This window comes from Lampetra planeri, chromosome 22 (assembly GCF_965212315.1).
Source record: "Lampetra planeri chromosome 22, kcLamPlan1.2.h2, whole genome shotgun sequence".
Lineage (NCBI taxonomy): Eukaryota > Metazoa > Chordata > Hyperoartia > Petromyzontiformes > Petromyzontidae > Lampetra > Lampetra planeri.
In genome coordinates, this window is record NC_136128.1 from 3,247,038 (window position 1) to 3,267,253 (window position 20,216).

Sequence of the window (20,216 nt, forward strand, 5' to 3'; positions counted from 1 at the left end):
CACTGAAGATTTGAATTAAAAGAAATATAATACAGATTCATAAGTAATATTTTGCCAACATTTCAGCCGTGGATTTAAAACAAACTGCTGTCTAATTTTCATTCTGTGAGAATAATTGTTACGTAAGAATGATAATTCATACTCTTTGGTTCTTTCGGTAAAGTCACGTAGATAGAAAATTAATAGATCACGACGTTTCGATCGCAACACAAGCAACCGTCATCAGGTGAGACAAACACAGCAGGAGAACTGATCACGTAGTTCTCCTGCTGTGCATGATAATTACACATGTTTATGTGCGTGTGGCGGTGCTCATCTCCATAGATGGCCCTGGGAATGACACACACGGTGGGAACTGGTCGATTTAAACACCACGCAAAGTGGCAATCGTGTCAGCAACCCCGAATTGATGGTGTGCCGAGTTGACCTGTGACCGGGCTCTAACTTGCAACCATTCAGTTACGAGGTCAGATCCAGCCCTCACCACCAACCCCCTCCACCTCTCACCCTCCCCTCGATCCAACCCTCACCACCCCCACCCACCTCTCGTATAGCAGCAAGAGGGCCGCCAGCCTCCACGCCCGGCCCTCTCGACTCCCTCGGCCGTGCACGATGCGCGGCCGGCCAAAACCGACGCTCCGATCGGCGCGCGTGCGGTTCTTTGTTTCGTAATCCGCAAAAAAAAATCACGCCGTTTGGTGCAGCGACGTGAGCGTGACTGTATGTTTTTTTTGAGCTTCTGTAAACAAAAGCATTCAATCTGCAAAATGGTTTTACATCGATAATTAGGGACTGCTTATTGCCTCTAAATGGCGACCATGAGAGAGATAGAGAGGAGAGCTCGACCGGAGAGAGAGAGAGAACTTCACCTCTCGTGGGTGCACTCAAAGGCAATGAATCTGCGGCTCCGAGCGACTGCGCTGCTGTGAGTTGTGGCTGTGGGTTCGTTTTCGATGATGAGCACGGGGAGGCAGGGGGCCCGTTGCCCACGGTGGCGTTGTTTCTTCTCATGCGAATGTGCACGCGATCATCGGCGTGGACAGAGTTCGCTCTCGTATGAGATTCCTTATTCAGCACAATTGTGATCAATTACTGCAATGTTTCCGCCACGTATATATATTTGTTAGTTTTGTAAAATATGTGGGGTGTGGGAAGGGAGGGGGGCGGAATGGAAGGGGGAGAGTTTTTTCGCTAGACTCAAAAAACAAGATCCCACTTTGTTCTGACTCGACAGTGGTTAAGGGGAGACTGCCTCCCGCCACGGGAATGTGAAACTTCCACGCGTGACTCAGGGCTGACTCAGTTAACGTCGACAGAGTGGTGGCTTCAATTTGAGGAGGCTACAAAAGGTCCGCTTCGCGTTTTCCCCAGGGCAGCGTGCAGTGCTGGTCACGGTGCCACTTTCCCAACTGACCGCCGGTTCCCGCTGGTCACGCTCGCGAGGACCGCACGGACCGGCCGCTTTGAGAACACCTCCGATGCCGTTATAATTAACGGCGTCGTTCATTCGTGGGTACGAGTTGTCGCCGTGTCGCCGTTCCGCTTCCTCGGCAGGGTCCAGCGTTCGCCGTGCTTTTGGGCATAAACAACGTTTTCGCTGAATCAGGCCACGGCCATCGCGTCGTCGTACGCTGCCCGTGTTAACCCGTTTTCGACCCGGGACTGGAACCAGCCGAGAGGTGGTGGAGTCGGTCGCCACCGTAGCTAGGAGCCGCGTGCTGCCACCGGCACACAGCGAAAGCGTCGTTTTATTTTGGTCTATGGAGGGGCTGGGGGCGGTGGGAGTGGGGGGGTTGCAGTTATCCTTGACATTTCTGGTGGTTTGTATTTAAAAAAATAATCACAACGTGTCTCCCTGCTGAGATGAGCGAGGGGGCACCCAACTCATCCTCCCATCCGTGGCTCACAACCAAGTGGTCAAATTGCCACATTCTGAAAAACGCCGTGGACAGTCTCCGTGAGATGATTGCTATTGACGTGCCGCAGAGTAGTACTTCCTTTATAGATTCCTAATTAAGGAGTTATGGAGGCTGGCAATCGTTACTAATTAGGGGTGTAATTATGCATTGATTCATCAGTATTGATTTTTTTCTCAGGCTCATGATAGGTGCACGAATCGCGTGCGTGTGAGCATCAATGCACAGTTTAAAAAAAAGCCTTGCAAAGCCGCACCGGTTGAGAAAGGAGAGCCCTTCCGGTTATGAAGGATCTCCCGCATGATACGGAAAGATAATACAATCATTTATAGGGGGGGAAATGCAGTGTTTTACTTTCGCGCAATAAACATTGAAGGCGTTCGATTAACACCGAATGACAACAAAGTCAAATATGTGAACAATGTTCAATTTACAATGCACTAACACAAGGTCCCCACTGCACGGTATAGTTTGAGTCACCTTGAGAGAATGGGGGGGGACGCTGACGTTTTTGTGGGATGTGGAATGCTGAATATATTTTCTGCAGGGTTTGAAGAATGTATTTTGTTTGTTTGTGAAATATACATGAAAAAAGACTTGAGAGAGAGAGATACAGAGATGACTAACAGAGCACGTGGTGTCCAAGGGAACGTTTTACCAAAATGCCACAAAGCGGATAAGCACATCATGTAAACGTCGCTTTAGAATGGCAAGCACTCATGGACGTGTCATCTCACACCATGCCCAATTTAATCTGTGGCCAGACAGTGTTGTTTTTGTGATTATTTTTTCTAAGCATTATTTATTATTTTATTTAAATAACCTCCCAGATTTCTCGAATCCAGCTTTGAGAGGTTTTTACTATACTTCAGGGTACACAAATCACAAGAATATGGCATGCGAATGTTACATGTTAGACTCACAGGGTGAACACAACTGTACAGTCGAGACGGGGAAAGTGGAGACACGATTTCAAACGAGATTGCCAAAAACGAGACGAGAGACAGAGAGAGTTAATACTTGAATTTGTTTGCAATTCCAGTATCGTGAATTGCTCGTCTCCCGTCAATCACAGCTCCTCGCTGTTGATCACTGCAGGGTGTTGCCGCCGCTGCTGCTGCTGCCGCTGCTGCTGCACGGCTCTCAATTCTCGCCATCGGAAAGTTGGGGTTAAAATTACATTTTGGTGTCGCAGCCCATCATCTCCCTCCAGTCAATAACGTTGCACAACATTGTGGAAATTCAGCAGGGCTTGTCCTTGGGCATGTGGAATCGACTCTGCTGGCACAGGGCCCACAACAGAGACGAGCACCGCTGATGCACACACGTGCGTCGACGGGATTTGGACATCTGTGAAAACGACCGGACATCCGTGATGAAAGACCTCTTGTAGCTCATCGGTTTCCTCCTGCATATTCTGATTCTGATGTCTCTTCTTGCGCTCGATGGCAGCGCTATGGTGCAGGAGCAAGATAGTAATGTGGAGGCCTGTGAGCTGTCGTTTTTGCTCCGTTGAAGGAGCGCAGACTACCAGTGGTTTACTGCATTGGTCCATAATTGTGATTGCATGGCCATAGTCGCACCGTGGCGTGTTTGTAATGGGTACACCGATTCAATGCGATGACGGTCCTGTTAACGCAAAGCGGGTCGTGTCCGTCCTGTCAGTGTTGCAGAGCGGGGCGTGCGGAAACCCAGGCGTGCCTCCCCACGCGTTCATCCGGGGCTCGCGCTTCAACCTGGGCGACCAGGTGCAGTACGGCTGCGTGGCGGGCTACGTGCTGGAGGGCCAGTCGGCCCTGACCTGCATCACCAACCAGGAGGAGAAGGCCACGTGGGACTTCCCGGTGCCTCACTGTAAAGGTCAGTTTCAGTTCAGTTCAGTTTGATTCATTCGGATTTACCCTGTGAGCCATTCGGCTCTTGATTTGGGTGCAACCGCAACAAACAATACAATTACAAGTAACACCTAAAATTCATTGTACACAAATCTAAACATCACAAACATAAACATTACATTCTACAGAAAAAGCACCACCTGTCCATGCTGCGTACAAAGAGTGCAAAAAATTAAATTTCGATGTTTGATCCCAATACAGATCAAAATTGTAAGTATAAATCTATACTAAATAAAAAAAATCGGGCCAAACCAAGCCCCTCTAAAACGTACTAAAACAATGCTATGTAAACAACGTAACAGTTTTCCCAACAAATGTGATTAAAGGTTTACAATAGCGACACACACAACACACATCACTAAACCTAGCATCCTTCGCTAGCTGCATAAGTCAATCCTTAACAGCCGAATTAACAATAGCAGTAGCAGCGCACTATAATCAAAATACATATTAATTTCATACATCGGTCATCTATAGCTATATTTTTTTATTTCAGGCCACAGGATAGCAGTGGCAGCTATGGTTGTACGACCCCTTTAGAGCATTTTTGAGTGATGGTCTTGTTGGTAACGATCCAAGCTGGAGTTTATTTGCGATAGCATTTCAGACCCTGGGGGCAACTATAGCAAAAGCCCTTCCTCCAGTATTGGTACGGCAATTAGGAATGCGAAGCTGGTAAATGAGCGAAGATCTTAGCTCATATTTGTTTTCCGAAACAATAAGGAGATCCATGAGATAATATGCAGATTTTTTTGTAAGTATTTTGTAAATAAATAATATCTGATGCATAAGACGTCGATCATTAAGAGATGTTAAGTTTGACTAAATGTAGAGATCGCAGTGGTGGGTCCTATATGGGCAGTTCAATGCAAATCTTAAGGCCGAATGCTATATTGAGTCAAGCTTCTTCAGAACAGTACTGGGTGCTGATTCATTAACGATGTCACAGTAATCAAGTAGAGGCATTATGGTTGCTTTTATCAATTACAAACGGAACATAGGTGGAAAACAGTGTATGTGTCGATACAGAAAATCAATTTATATGTTTGCCTTTTTAGCAATATAATCAATGTGTTCTTGAAAATTCAGTTTTGAATCAAGGATAACCCCAATATACTTATAGATCTTGACTTGCGCTATTTGATCATTATCTTTTGAATGTAATTGGGGAAAAATCAAGTCCTGCTTTAGTCCTGGTGAGTACATTTTGAACGCTGTGCCTCCCCCCCCCCACCCCGTGGGGTGCATTAGTCCACGGGGGCAATGGGACGCAGGCCTGATATCAAGGAGCCAGTGGGAGCGCTGCACCTTTAAATCATCTCGATTGAAGAACTCGTTTCTTTAGAGCAGCTTTGGTTGTTTAGTTTGGTGTCCTTCTCCCTGCACCTCCGATTAGCGAGGTTGGCTATGTACGGTGCTGAAGAAGTTCATTGTACATACATACATAGATACATACATCCAGACGCAGTGCATCGGATAGGAAGGATGAACAAAACATTCCCTGGTCTCATGAAACAAGTGGTACTACAGCGAAGGGTAAAAAAAAAAAGTTCATCTCACCCATTTTTTTTTTACCAGGTAAGGCCCACTGAGCTATACAGCTTTTTTTTCAGGAGTGACCTGGTCCAAAGTGATAGCTCATGGAAGTGGCTCATCACGTGCAAATTCATAGCAGCGGCATACTATAAACGCACGTTGATTCTAAATGTGGAGGGAAAACCCGGAGGGCCCAGAGACAAATCCACGCGGCCACAGGGAGAATATGCAAAATCCAAATAGACAGCAGGCGCCAGGGTTGGGATTGAACCCATGACCTCCTGCATACCAGACGATGTAGTTAACATATTGCCACCTCGGGGCGTAATGATACGCTGATAAGGTGCATGTCATAGGTTCAAATGACATGTGTGGCCACTAGAGGCCACTATATTCGCAGAGTTAAAAAAGCGTGCACTTTTTTTTCGATTTAAAGGTTTCGTGACTGCAGGGATTCATATTCTTGGTTCTTTCGGTAAAGTCACGTAGAAGGGAAATAATAAAAGAATAAAAATAGTGATAATTTTATTTTTATTTTATTATGTTTAATTTGTATTATTTTATTATTTCCCTTCTACGTTACTTTATCGAAAGAACCAAAGCGTGCACTCTCGCGTGGCATTGTGACTCATGTGACACGTTGTCGACTTGGTTTGGGGGGAAGAGAGGATGGTGGAATATTCTAAGCGCAAGTTAAATGTCTCATAGTCTTGAGCAACTTTACCACATTTCATACAAATGAGCAATTTGCAAATGTGGTACACATGTTGTTTCCATTGCTCCAAAAATGTGAACAAATTCAGAGTTATGGAGACAATTTATACTAACTGCAGAAAACGTCTGTAAGGCGCCCAGTGCCTTACAGATGTTTTCTGCAGATGAAGAATAACTTTTTGGTTTAAGCGTTTTAATGTTTTAATTAACAGTAGTGACGTAAATGTGCTCTGTGATTGAGTGGCTGGAGAGGTGAGACAAAGAGTTCTTCCAGACAGGGACTGAAGCCTTGGAACACACGGATTGCCCAAGTGTTTATCACTTCAAGAAAGACTCCGTAGAAGAAGAAAGACGTTTTCATCAAGGTCGATCATTACTTTCCTGAAATAAAATAAACGCGGTTCATGTGAGAATACAACGGAGGTAGCCAGTCTAAAACGTTGTGGAATTACTCTCCAACACACCGGTGGGCTGAAATAGTCACTAATTGACGCGTTGTTTACGTGACAAACCTTACTGGCTGCGTTGGGTGGTGGAGGGTTACGACACATTTATACTTCCGCGATCTAATCCAAAAAAAACTTTATTATTATGAACAACAGAGGTAATTTCCCTTTGAGATCCTCCCCAAGTGTATTGCCCAGATACGCCGTGTTACTGGGAAGTCATCAGAGCTGCAACGTCCAGAATGTGGGAAGCGATCGGCGATGAGGAGGCCATCGATTTATTTGTTTTTCCGCAAACTTTTCCGCTGCCGCTTGTGTATTGCTGACGTTTTTGTGTGGAGTTTGTATCGTTCCACTTTGTTGTGCATGACTGGTTTCTTTTCCCTCTGGGAACTCATCAATAATATCTTTGATAGAAACTTCTTGCAATGACCCTTGAGGTGCAGTGAGATCTATATACGTATATGAACTATTGTCATTGATAACGTTTCATTTACAATACAGCACAACTATACAATGCGAATACATTTCAAAGAGGTGTGAAGGTGCTTTCGTGGGTTATCAATTCAAGTAACGCACAGATGCATGGAGCTGTGGTGCACTGGGCTGTGAACCTGGCAATCCAAGTTCAATATCCAGCCACGGCCAAACATAAGTGGCAAGTGATATCTAAACTACAATGGCACTGGAATATCTGTACAAGGAGAATAATACGTAACATGAGATTCGCGGACGATATAGATCTGATTAAAAAAAGCTGCGTAGTACAGCGGTAAAGCGTTCATAGGTTGAATAAGTCAGGAAAGGATGCAGGATTGAGGATTAACGTTGAAAATACAAAGACGATGTTATTCAGAAGGGAGGACTTTGAGAAATAAAAGTAATACTATAAATCAGCAAGATTGCGAATGTAAAGGAGTTTGTGTACTTTGTAAGTCTACTGACATGGGACAACGGCTGAACGGAAGACAGAGGAGTAATGGCAGGATTCAATAATATCTTAAGAAGCAACGAATGAGCTGAAGGACCAAACTGAACATATTAAGACCATGCGTGTTCAGCACAGCTTTCTATGCCTGCGAGACGTGGGCATTGAAAAAGACTGACGGAGACAAGATATTGGCATTCAAGATGTTTTGCTATAGGAGGATACTGCGTCTAAGCTGGACCCCAAAGAGTGACCAACGTAGACGTAAGACGAAGGTTGCACGTAGAAGAAGACAACCTGATGACGGCGATGATGCAGGGAGTGATGAGAAGGAAACTGGCACCACTATTAGGACACACGTGTAGGATGGACAACAACAGGAAAAGTCAAAGTGTGTTGTTGTTGTGGAAGGAACCGGAAAGAGAGGAAGACCTAACAGAGGAAGACCTAACAGAGAATGGCTTGACGACGACATCACAAGAGATTGGTGCCAGGTTGATGTGGCCACTACTTGAGCATATAGTGGCACAAGGCAGAGGAAATTAGAAACAAATGATGAACTATGCAGTGTGACACCTGCGGACTATCTGCCCATGGGTCACGATGATGATGATGATGATATTTAAACTGAACTTGAGTCCCCCTTAACCAACCCGCAATGACCAGAAGGGTGAAGTATAGTCAAAAGAAACCCCTATGACTGACACGATGTGGGAAGGCTTGAATCCAGCAATGGATTTTGGCAGTGAAGTAATGTTGATGAAATTAATCACATTTTCAAACGACAATTTTTTGCTTCACTTATGGGATTTTCCGAATAATGTAACATGTGTAATGCAAGCAAGGACAGGGTGGGCGCTGCCTCCGCACAACTCACGCGGGCCGGAGTATTAGGGGAGGTGGAGCCTGGTCGTCGGGGTGAGTGGGGGTGGAGTCAGGGTCACGTGAGGAGGAGGAGAAGTCAGGGTCACGTGAGGAGGATATAGGGGGAGAACCGGAAAGGGATTGGGAGTCGAGAGAGAGTGAAGATAGGAGAAGCCATGCGGGGTGCTGGCGGAGGGGTGGCACGAAGTGCCACGTGGTCGGAGTCACGGCACCATCGGTGTACGTGGAGCAGCGGAGTGGCTGCAGAGTGTGCGGGAGCACACGGAGCAGCAGAGTGGCTGCAGAGTGTGCGGAGGACTCGAACGGCGTGCGGAGGGCACGCGGCGGAAGAGGTGCGGGTCCGACCGGGGACATCGCGGGGTGCGAGACAAGAACCCAATAAAGGACAGACGGAGACCAACATCGCCTAAGAGTCCTTTATTACACATGTATGTTGAACTTAGTTTGCACCATAAGTAGCCGACCGTGCTAATCGGAAGTGCACAATGGGGAACAACGTTATCCATTCAAATATATGTCAAACTATTATCTATCCAGCTGACTCAAAATAAATACTGCTTCGTGGGAAGTCTGCAGCGGTCAATCTTTCATGGAGCCCCGGGGGCCCCCCACAAACGGAAACATGGAATTTCCACCAATGGCCCAGCGTTGCCCAATGGAGTTTAAGCACCGCCTCATCGCTCGCTCAGGCAAGGGAGACACTCAGGCGTGACTCGACTCGACACTAGCGCACCCCGGAGTTTGAAGTGGCCCGTGTCTCCTGCCTCGCACTACCTTGAGATTGTCACCCACAGATTGGCTCGGCTCATCAATCACGAATGAGCTAACGACGTTCCATTGGTTGAACGAGACTGCGCCCCCCCCGCCCTATTCAGGCCGCCCCCCACCTGTTTCTGACGCCACATGATTAGCTGTTTAGGGTCAGGGGCAATGCTTGCCATGATGAATGCCATGGCAGCTTCTGTTTGACACTCTGGAGATTGCTGTTTCTTTCCACAAGACACCGACTGCATGGTGCGTGGGTTAGATCGCCTAAGTATAAATGTGTCGTAACCCTCCACCACCCGATGGGGTTCAATAATGACGTCGTCCTGCACTATTTAAGACCGGAAGCTGGTGGATGGCTTCACTATTCTGGCAAATCGCCCGAAGATGCTGGATGTAATTGTCAGCGAAACGTCGTACTCAAATTCTAAATGTTGTGGATTCACTCTTCAAACACCTGAAGAAGTTTTGTTAACGTGACACATTTTTTACTGATTGGCCATGTCGGGTGGTGGAGGGTTGTGACATTCATAATAACGCGATCTAACCCAAAAGCTTGTATTATGAATAATACTGGTCGCGAAAGCCTACGTGTTAAACTGCATGGTGCGTTTTTACAGTTTGTTGTTTTTTTAGTTCATTTTACAAGAAAATATTCATCCAGGTTGTCATGTCATGTATATGTTGTATATGTATGTCAATGGAATTAACACTGTCATCTCTGTTACCTCTCTAAACACAGACGAAACCATAAAAACATATTTCTAATTACAGGCCTAATTGAGGATGCAAATTGGCCTTGCTCTGTCGCTGATCAAATGTGAGCAATACTCACGTCACAAAATACGTTTATTAATTTTTTCCTGAGTAAAGCCGAACAACTATGTAAACACATTTTAAAAAAATGTAGTTCCTGAGTTTTCATTGCAAGGAATAATCTTGTCATGCTGTGTGTGGTTTTGATGACTCATGCTGGAACACAAATCTCATCATCTGTTATGAAAGTAGCACACCATTCTCCCCATCACTTCGGTCACAATATGCAAGTGAATGCTTCTCAAGTTTCAGAATTCAAAATGAGTTTTCCAACGCAGCCCTATATTTCGTTAAGGAAGTATTAAACATTCATGAGAATAGTTGCTGAAGATATACGCGTTTTGGCTATTGAACTTTCTACGGTATCTTTCTCGGATGGTAAATTCCCGTGCAAAGGAAATTAGACACGATGAAAGCAGCAGCATTCTCAGCAGGGTTATCTCCAAATGCAGTCATGAACCATGTTTCTCATTCCTGTTAAATGCCTCAACATTTAAGCCGTCATTATTCTCCTCCCGCTTATTGCAGTGCTTTATTATATAAAATCATGATAGCATCGCATTGGTGGATTAATATTAATAAATAACAATAATTTACGGCCCGTTTTCAATCCAAGAGAGGGAGAGGAAAGGCGGATTATGGACGGGCAAGAGAGATTGAGATGGGAAAGGGAGACGTGGAAATATGAGAGGGAGAGAGGTTGAGAGAAAACCAGGGAGAGAGATCGAGCGCAGGGAGGAAGAAGTAGAAGAGGGGACAGAGGAAGAGAGGCACAGAAACAGAGGCGGGCGGAGTGAGAGGTAACTTGGGAAAAACAGCGCAGAGAAATCGAGAGAAAGGTGAAGAGAGACAGCGCTCTATGAATGATTCAAAGTTCTCCTGGCTGGCTGGGAGGCGCAGACGATCATGTCTCAAGGATGTGCAGGTTGCTAGTATTGTAAAAATAAAAGAGTAGGGATCGTCTTGACCAAATCTAGTTTTCAGCAGAATTTGTTAGACAGAAAACCCTGGACCGGTTTTGGCTTTCTGAGTTTCATCACAGCATGGGTCAGCCTGCATAGGCAAATGCCGTCCCACATACCCTGTGAGACCACAGTAGATACACATTGTAAGCAATATAATGGTTTTTAAATCATGGGACCTCCTTTGCCAACAAAACAGGTGTTAATATGTTAAAACACCAAACTGAAACTTTTTACGAAGAATCATGTCTACATTAACCACAATACTCGTGGTCAAAATGCAAACAAAAAAACGTACTCTGATCATATATGCATTGTCTTTGAAACTGATTGATCCACACCAGAGACAGCTTTCTTTTGAGACTAGTCTTTTGGCGTCCTCTGGTCTAACGTCTTAACATATCATTGATGCGCCCGTACCCTGCTGATGAGACCCGCGCATTTGAAACCGGTTCAAATTTTGCTCCATTAAACAAGTCTGGCTGAGAAGGCAGTGTTCCTTATATGGTGGTAAAATAAACTGTGTGCGTTTTACATCTCACCAGACATCAGCGAATTGCTTAAGCATGTGTTTGTGGTTTATAATATTATGATTTTCCACAATTTACAAAGATGGCACGTAATACTTTTATTAATGTGTTTTTGTCACGGAAAGATGTTTTGACTTGCGCTTGCATTTGTTCGAGCTTGGAATATAAAGCAGAACAACAATTCCGTTTTAATTATGTTTAAAGTTGTTCCGGGTACATAAAATCGTATTTATTAGTTGCTGTTTACATTTTAACAATGCAAGCTCAGTTGTGTTTTGGAGTTAGAGGCACAATAAAAATGTTTTAACTTTTCATTCGTGCAGCCACAAATCTTAAAGGGTAACATTGGTATCTTTCCTTTCCTTAATTCCCTTTTAAGGCCTCTCTTACAACAACAACAAATAGCCTACACTCTTGTGCATCACATTTGCAGATGATTATAGGTGCTTGTGGTGGCTCTTGTAAATGTGATGCCACTGGAGGGTAAGTAGAGGGAGAAGTGCCTGTGTAGTGGGTGGCATCTGTACCGCAAGTCCCAGACACCCGAGTTCAACTCCTGGCCAAGGTTGACCTCTGAACTCACCCTGGGCACCTCTTTCTCATCTCTCCCCGCCTCCGCCCCTCCCCCAACCTTCACCAACCTGCGCTGACCTCTTGTTATTGAGCCTTTAGAGAGAGGCAAGTCACATGATTGGATTGAGGCAGATTGGCACAGGTCTGTATATATTTTTTTATTATCATAATTGTTCTTATCGCACACAAAGCATGTAACGCAATTGATCTTGGCAGGCAAGTTGTATATATGCAGGAGGCTATGACGTGTGGAACACCAGTGTACACGTCGGTTCATGATACTCGGTCAGGAGAGGCAGCAATCCTCCTCGTATATGTCTTTCCTGTTGACATTCACATTCAATCCCGCACCGACACGCCGCCAGATCAACATTGCCCCAAGCAAGGCTCTCTTGCAAAAAATAGTCCTTTGAGGATTCCAGATAAATTAAGGAATGTTTTATTTTTGAAGTGTGTTCCTCAGCCAGTGGTGGAAATTCCACGTGACCATGACGGAGGTAAAAATTCCCACTGGATCACCACTGGGACCTTTTGCCAGTATCAAAGTGTGAAGAAAATAAAAATAGGTTTTACCCTCTCTGGCGATAAAACAGGTGTTAAGATGGTCAAACACCACTTTTGGCGTTCTCTGGTCTGACAATGGATGAGACTAGGCCCTAAATAAGGCTGTCGATGGTGTAGGCCAATCATTTTCAAAGACAATGTCATATATTATCAGGAGCATGTTTGTTTGCATGTTCACCACAAGTACGTGTGGTTAATGCAGACACGAATCCTTGCGAGTGGTGTCTATTTGGTGTTTGAACATCTTAACACCTGTTTTATTGCTAGGAAGCGTAAGATATACAGGGTGACCCAAAAAAAACGGGCCCCAACTCTAATTAGGCCCCGTTTCTTAGTGTTTTGTCCGAATGAAATGAAACTTTGGTCATAACTAGTTTATTATATTCAAAACATCAAATCAAAACACTAGGGTCTTTGGCCTTTTTTTCTCCGTTCTACAGCATGTGTTCTAGATGGCCTCCATTTAGCCCCGTGCATTTCTTGAGGCGCAGCACGAAGTTGTCCATGACGTTCTTACAGACTGAATTGATAATGGCTCTCATCTCCTCCCTGATGGTTTCCTTGAGTTCCGTGATGGTTCTGGGTTTCCCTGCGTAGACTCTGTCCTTAAGATATCCCCAAAGAAAAAAATCTGGGGGGCTTAGGTCCGGGCTCTGGGGTGCCCACTCAAAATCAGTCTTGAGACTGATCACTCGGCCTCCGAAGTTCTCTTTCAGCCAATCTCGGGACAGGTTTGAGGTGTGAGAACTTGCTCCGTCTTGCTGGAACCAGAACTTGCTCATGAGCGACGGGTAGAGGGTCTGGAGCTCACTCTTGAAGGTTTTGAGGACCTCCACATACCGCTCCTTGGTGACTGTCACTGCTGTGCCAGATTCTTCGATGAAAATTGGTCCGATGATGCCTCTGGCCGAGATTGCAGCCCACACCGTGCACTTAGGAGAGTGCAAGGGCTTGGTGGCTACTTCATTGGGTCTGGAGGACCCCCAGAAGACATTTGTCTTGGAGTTCGCCTTTCCGTCAAGATGGAAGTGGGCTTTATCTGAGGTCCAAAGGAGGTTAAGGAAACTTGGTGTCTCCTCGATCTTCTCGAGCATCTTGACTGCCATAGCGCTCCTCTGCTTCTTGTCTGAGGCTGTAAGGGTCTGCAGCGTCTGTATTTTGTATGGGTAAGCCCTGATATCGTTCACCAGCACTCTCCTGCAAGTCTCACGGGACATACCGAGGGACTGACTTCGCTTACGCACAGAGCGTTTCGGACTCTGCTGGAGAGACTCTCTCACACTTTCGACCAGCTCGGCTGTTCGCTTCTTGGGACGTCCCGAGTGGCTTGGACGGTTCTCACTGGCAGCGTTGAGGTTCTCCACGGTCCCATACTTCTCGAAGTGGGCCACCCAGTTCTGAATTCTGCTTTTGGATGGAGCCTTAACACATTCGAACTGACGCATGGAACTGTCCTGGGTTTTTTTAAACGAGCCTGTCTTGTAGTAAAATTTAACACAGTGTATTCTTTGTCCCAGCTCCCACTGGGGTCTTGGTGTACTCACGGTCGTTGATTCTGCCATGTTCTGTAAAATAAGGGCAATCGGTGAATAAATAAAGGAGATATCACATAAAGTGTACACGGGGCCCGTTTTTTTTTGGGTCACCCTGGTATTCTTATCTTTTTCATACTGGATCACCACTGTTGACCGAAGTACATAGCCATGCAATGGATGCGTCTGTTTGATTAATTTTCAATCCCACGATACCATCATTGCATGCTCACTCCATTTACACCGGTGGGGCTCACAAAACTGCAAACCGAGAGAAAAAAATAAAGAACCTATCCAATTAGACAGCAAAAATCAGGCTCGAAAGAAATCAATCAGGGATTTAATTACGACCTGTAATGGCATCAGATGTGCGGGCGCAATTGTATTCTCACTCTTGACGATTACGATACACAGCAAATGGATTGAGACACTGGTTTGTGTTAAGACAGAATCGCCAGGCAAGTGTGACGAACGATGATTGTTTGTCAGGAGTGAAAAAGTGAGTCTAAGAAGATGCGGGTCAAAATCAAGTCAACCTCGTCTAACGGTATCATTGGCCTAAATCACAAGGGGAGTGGGTAGTCTCATAAAAGTTTCACCTTTCTTGCGAATTAAATTGGCGAGAGCTTGTCGTTTTCACCTGGTCAAAACAATCCACCTATCTTGCGTCGGATATCATTCTCGTATATGCTGCGTGTATATGTGTGTGTCGCATCCCATAAGGATTAGAACCGACTGTGAGGCACAGCATAGATTTCCAATGTTGGTCGTTCTTGTTTATCTGTGTGTTTGGGCGCCGTGGTGGTGAGATGTTAACTACCTCGCTGGGTACACAGGAGGTCGTGGGTTCGCTCTCAACCCTGATGCCTATATATTTGGAGTTTGCATGTTCTCCCCCTGGTCGCATGGATCTTTCTCTGGCTCATCCGGTGTTTCCCTCCACATACATTTAGAGTATTTGGCTGCTATAAATGTCCACGTGATAGGCCACTTCGTTGAGATATCATTTGTGGCAAGGTCACTTCTTAAAAAAGAGGTACATAGTTTAAGTATGCCTTCCCTAGTAAAATAAAAATAAAAACATGTTTAGTGTTATTGTCGATGCTGCGTTGTTCTTTTTACACGTTATATTTAGTCCATAATCACTTTCCTCCGACCGTGACATCGAGTAGGTGTTTGCAGCCAATATGATTGGTATTAGATTTTTGGATTAGGCCACGTTACCAGCCGACCAAATCTTTGTCGTTTTGAGCCCTCCCCCACCTGCCACAGCCAAACGAAATTGTGACGTGCACAAGTTTTTTACGTTGCCAATTATTGTCCAAAATGTAGCAATTATACACTAGCAATTAGATATGCAGAACGTAATTGCTAATATTCGGATGTGTAGATTGGTCTTCAGCTTATCCGTAAACTGAAACTAATTATAATTAGTAAATTCAATGCCTGTAGATGTAAACATTCATTTACTTGATGTTGTTGGGTGGTGGAGAGTTTTGAAGATACATATTTGGTTTGATCATTACGTGGCCTAACCCAAAAATGAATTATCTCAAACTATTAATTTGTAATGGTCTCACATACCGTTGTTTCAGTGCCTGGAGATGATGCCCTGCATGGGAGACATGGTATAGATTTTTATTCCAGTATGGTGATGATAATAATGGTGAATTAAGAGCCACTGACTCAAGCCCATTTTGGTGGTTGACTTATCCCATTATCCCCCTGGGGTCAATAAAATAGGTATCACTTCACGGGGAGTCAAGAGTGGATGTGCTACATAGGCATGTCAAATCTCCACCTCTGGATCTCACCCACCAATGGAGAGGAGCCATCGCTTATTTTTAGCGAGAGAACACAGCCTTTTTAGAAACTCAATCTTTTCCGCTGTGAGTCAATGTTCCTTTACCCTTTGACAAAGCCACACGTAATATCGTTACTCTGCCGTGCGTCAGCCGCTGGGCTGCTGATATTCCAGGTATGAATGCCAGCTGCTTCACTACAACATCTCTCCTTTGAGATCCTAATTTCAACCTTGGCCACATGCAAAATATAAACGTTGCTTCCCTTTGAAGAGCGATTTTATTCACTCATGAATAACTGACCTCCCTTCAGCCACCATCGTCATCTTGGTATTCCAAGTGCACGTGCTTTGCGTTGTGTTTAGTTGTGTTAAGCTCTGACGCTTCTTTCAACATTTCACCGATGTTTTCACTCGGGCTTTCAGAATCTCGGGAGCAATGTGTCACCAAATGCTAAGAAACATATACAGAGACTCCTCTACTTACCAACATTCGACTTACGAACTTTCAGAGATATGAGTCTTATGGCAGTACCCCGGGATGCAGTACTTTTAGTCTGTTGATGGTCAGCGATGCGGCTATCGACTCATCTCGAGCTGTACACGATGCACTATGGTGCGTACGAGTGTGCAGGATTTCAGCGCAATCGTCCTCGCTGCCTTTGGACATCGCAGAGTAGCACTGATTTTGGATTGATTGGTACCCCAGTCGCGGAGTTAACTACACCCCTGGAATAAATAGTGTCCCAGAAAAAAAATATTGAATTGCCTCGGCCATTTTGTATTATTAGGTACCCTGGGATACCGCCATAAGGATCATATGAACAAATCCTTCCATATGTCTAGTTGCCTGTTCGGACCGAGAGTCGTAAGTTTAACCACCTCGCAATAAATGGCGGTGGTGGCATCTCCATCTGCAGAACTTGAAGAACCAGTGCCATCTACAGTGAGGGGAAAAAAGTATTTGATCCCCTGCTGATTTTGTACGTTTGCCCACTGACAAAGAAATGATCAGTCTATAATTTTAATGGTAGGTTTATTTGAACAGTGAGAGACAGAATAACAACAACATAATCCAGAAAAACGCATGTCAAAAATTTTATAAATTGATTTGCATTTTAATGAGTGAAATAAATATTTGACCCCTCTCAATCAGAGCGATTTCTGGCTCCAGGTGTCTTTTATACAGGTAACGAGCTGAGATTAGGACCACACTCTTAAAGGGAGTGCTCCTAATCTCAGCTTGTTACCTATATAAAAGGCACCTGCTCACAGAAGCAATCAATCAGATTCCAAACTCTCCACCATGGCCAAGACCAAAGAGCTCTCCAAGGATGTCAGGGACAATATTGTAGACCTACACAAGGCTGGATTGGGCTACAAGACCATTGCCAAGCAGTTTGGTGAGAAGGTGACAACAGTTGGTGCGATTATTCGCAAATGGAAGAAACACAAAAGAACTGTCAATCTCCCTCGGCATGGCACTCTATGCAAGATCTCACCTCGTGGAGTTGCAATGATCATGAGAACGGTGAGGAATCAGCCCAGAACTACACGGGATGATCTTGTCAATGATCTCAAGGCAGCTGGGACCATAGTCACCAAGAAAACAGTTGGTAACACACTACGCCGTGAAGGACTGAAATCCTACAGCGCCCGCAAGGTCTCCCTGCTCAAGAAAGCACATATACATGCCCGTCTGAAGTTTGCCAATGAACATCTGAATGATTCAGATGACAACTGGTTGAAAGTGTTGTGGTCAGATGAGATCAAAATGGAGCTCTTTGGCATCAACTCAACTCGCCGTGTTTGGAGGAGGAGGAATGCTGCCTATGACCCCAAGAACACCATCCCCACCGTCAAATATGGAGGTGGAAACATTATGCTTTGGGGGTGTTTTTCTGCTAAGGGGACAGGACAACTTCACCGCATCAAAGGGACGATGGAAGAGGCCATGTACCGTCAAATCTTGGGTGAGAACCTCCTTCCCTCAGCCAGGGCATTGGAAATGGGTCGTGGATGGGTATTCCAGCATAACAATGACCCAAAACACACGGCCAAGGCAACAAAGGAGTGGCTCAAGAAGAAGCACATTAAGGTTCTGGAGTGGCCTAGCCAGTCTCCAGACCTTAATCCCATAGAAAATCTGTGGAGGGAGCTGAAGGTTCGAGTTGCCAAACGTCAGCCTCGAAACCTTAATGACTTGGAGAAGATCCGCAAAGAGGAGTGGGACAAAATCCCTCCTGAGATGTGTGCAAACCTGGTGGCCAACTACTAGAAACGTCTGACCTCTTTGATTTCCAACAAGGGTTTTGCCACAAAGTACTAAATCATGTTTTGCAGAGGGGTCAAGTACTTATTTCCCTCATTAAAATGCAAATCAATTCATAACATTTTTCACATGCGTTTTTCTGGATTTTTTTGTTGTTATTCTGTCTCTCACTGTTCAAATAAACCTACCATTAAAATTATAAACTGATCATTTCTTTGTCAGTAGGCAAACGTACAAAATCAGCAGGGGATCAAATACTTTTTTCTCTCACTGTACATCTACAGGAGATTATACGACTTTTAAAGCCATTCCCCATGTTTAGTGTACATGCCGTACAATATGTTTGGAATCGTCAGGAGTAAAGTTGGACAGACCTCTGGAACATAACTCCTTCTTAAGTAGAGGTGTCCCTGTATTTGCATTGTATTTGTCCAGCAACTAATGGTGACGAGTTACTCTCAACATGCACTTTCGTGAATTCCTGCATTTTTATTATTACCTTTAATCATAAAAGCAATGACGCCCAATCCGTCTCGATGGCGACACTCGTCGTGTTTAAGGTGACACGAACACACGCAACCAGGTGGGGCCAACGCAAGAAGGCTACCGTCCCCAACCCAAATCCACAAGGACTCCCTCCCCTGAAAACCCTCCGGTCGCAGCGAGCAGACCTCGACATTGCCATTGAGCGATTGAACACATTGCTGCCATACGCGCAGGAAGAAAATTACACCGTGGTTTGTTAATTGTGCCGCCGTGTCGAGATGTTAACTACCTCGCCTGGTATGTATGAGGTCGTGGTATTCTATCCCGACCCTGACCCCTGTATATTTGGAGTCTGCATGTTCTCCCCCGTGGTCGCATGCATTTTTCGCCGGGTTCCTCGAGTTTTTCTTCTCCAAATCTAGAATCAACGTGCGTTTGGAGTATTTGACTGCCTTACATTTCCACATGATGAGCCACTTTGATGATCTATCATTTGTGGTAGCCAGGTCGCTTCTGAAAAAGAACTATACAGCTCAGTGGGCCTTACGTGGTAAAATAAAATTCAACAAAAAGAGTTTAGAAGTTTAAATTTTCATAAATATGTACGTGTGTCCCTCGTTGAGCACACACAACGCAATTATCGTGCATTTGCTAGATCGCCCGGTTTCAATCGGCGCGTCGTTTTGCCCTTAATTTAATTATCCCCACGGCGACGATGATTGCCTGAGTCATCTCGCAGGCTGGGATTGAAACTTTCGAGTTTCTCGACGTGAGTCGAGCGTATTTGCTCCAGTGCCATCCCGGAACATGAAAAAGAAACCTAATCTAATCAGGGCAACAAACTTGTGTCGGGAAATAGCCACAGCTGGCTGTGAGATGTCAATAACGAGGGGTGCGACCCCACTTCATTGGACCATGTCGTCACCACTGCCTACGAAACAAAGCAGCCGGAATGCGCTCGATCTCGTCACATCCTTCGAAGATATACAGAGTCCAGCCGGCATACGTTACTAGAATGGGTAACCCACCACCACGGTTTTTATAGGCTTCTGAATGATGCAGTATGGCCAATTAAACCTAACGATCTGTATCGTTGGAGAGCCTTTCATCCAGCAGTGGATTGACATGCACGTGTGCAACCCATCCGTGGTAACACTGTCACCAACTTTCCTCTACTAACGGGTTATTTTGTATCACTTTGCAATCACGCCGTTAAAGGCAGGCAGTCAAAGCAAAGTGTCCCATTTTGGGGCTGTGCTCAGTTCCATGTTGCCATTGTAAAGGCCAGTTCATATTTAACAGAGGTGATCTTCCCTGCAAAGTGTTAGTCACTGTATCGACCGCGGGATGATGGGCTGAGTTGACCCCTGCTTATCTGTTGACAACTCTAACCGCAACGGCCATCCATCGACCCAGACGAAATGTAGGAAACTAAGGAGAGAGATAGCTTCAGCATCCACGTGCTACAGAACATGTACGAATTCACGAAATACCCGCTTTATCCTATTGGAGTTTCTAATTAAAGGACATCCACTGCCGTGCCTTTGAAGCGAAATTTGAATGAGCGTGTTGTTGCCTAGGTAGATAAAAAAAAA

General features: G+C 45.1%; 1 protein-coding gene across 1 annotated transcript in view; it reads left to right on the forward strand.

The window, feature by feature from the left end:
* LOC144724936 (CUB and sushi domain-containing protein 1-like) overlaps positions 1-20,216 on the forward strand; it is a 684,194-nt gene that overhangs the window by 217,670 nt on the left and 446,308 nt on the right. Inside the window, exon 4 of the mRNA XM_078604260.1 lies at positions 3,582-3,776. Within this exon, the coding sequence (XP_078460386.1) occupies positions 3,582-3,776 (195 nt within the window). The remainder of the gene's footprint in view (positions 1-3,581; positions 3,777-20,216) is intronic.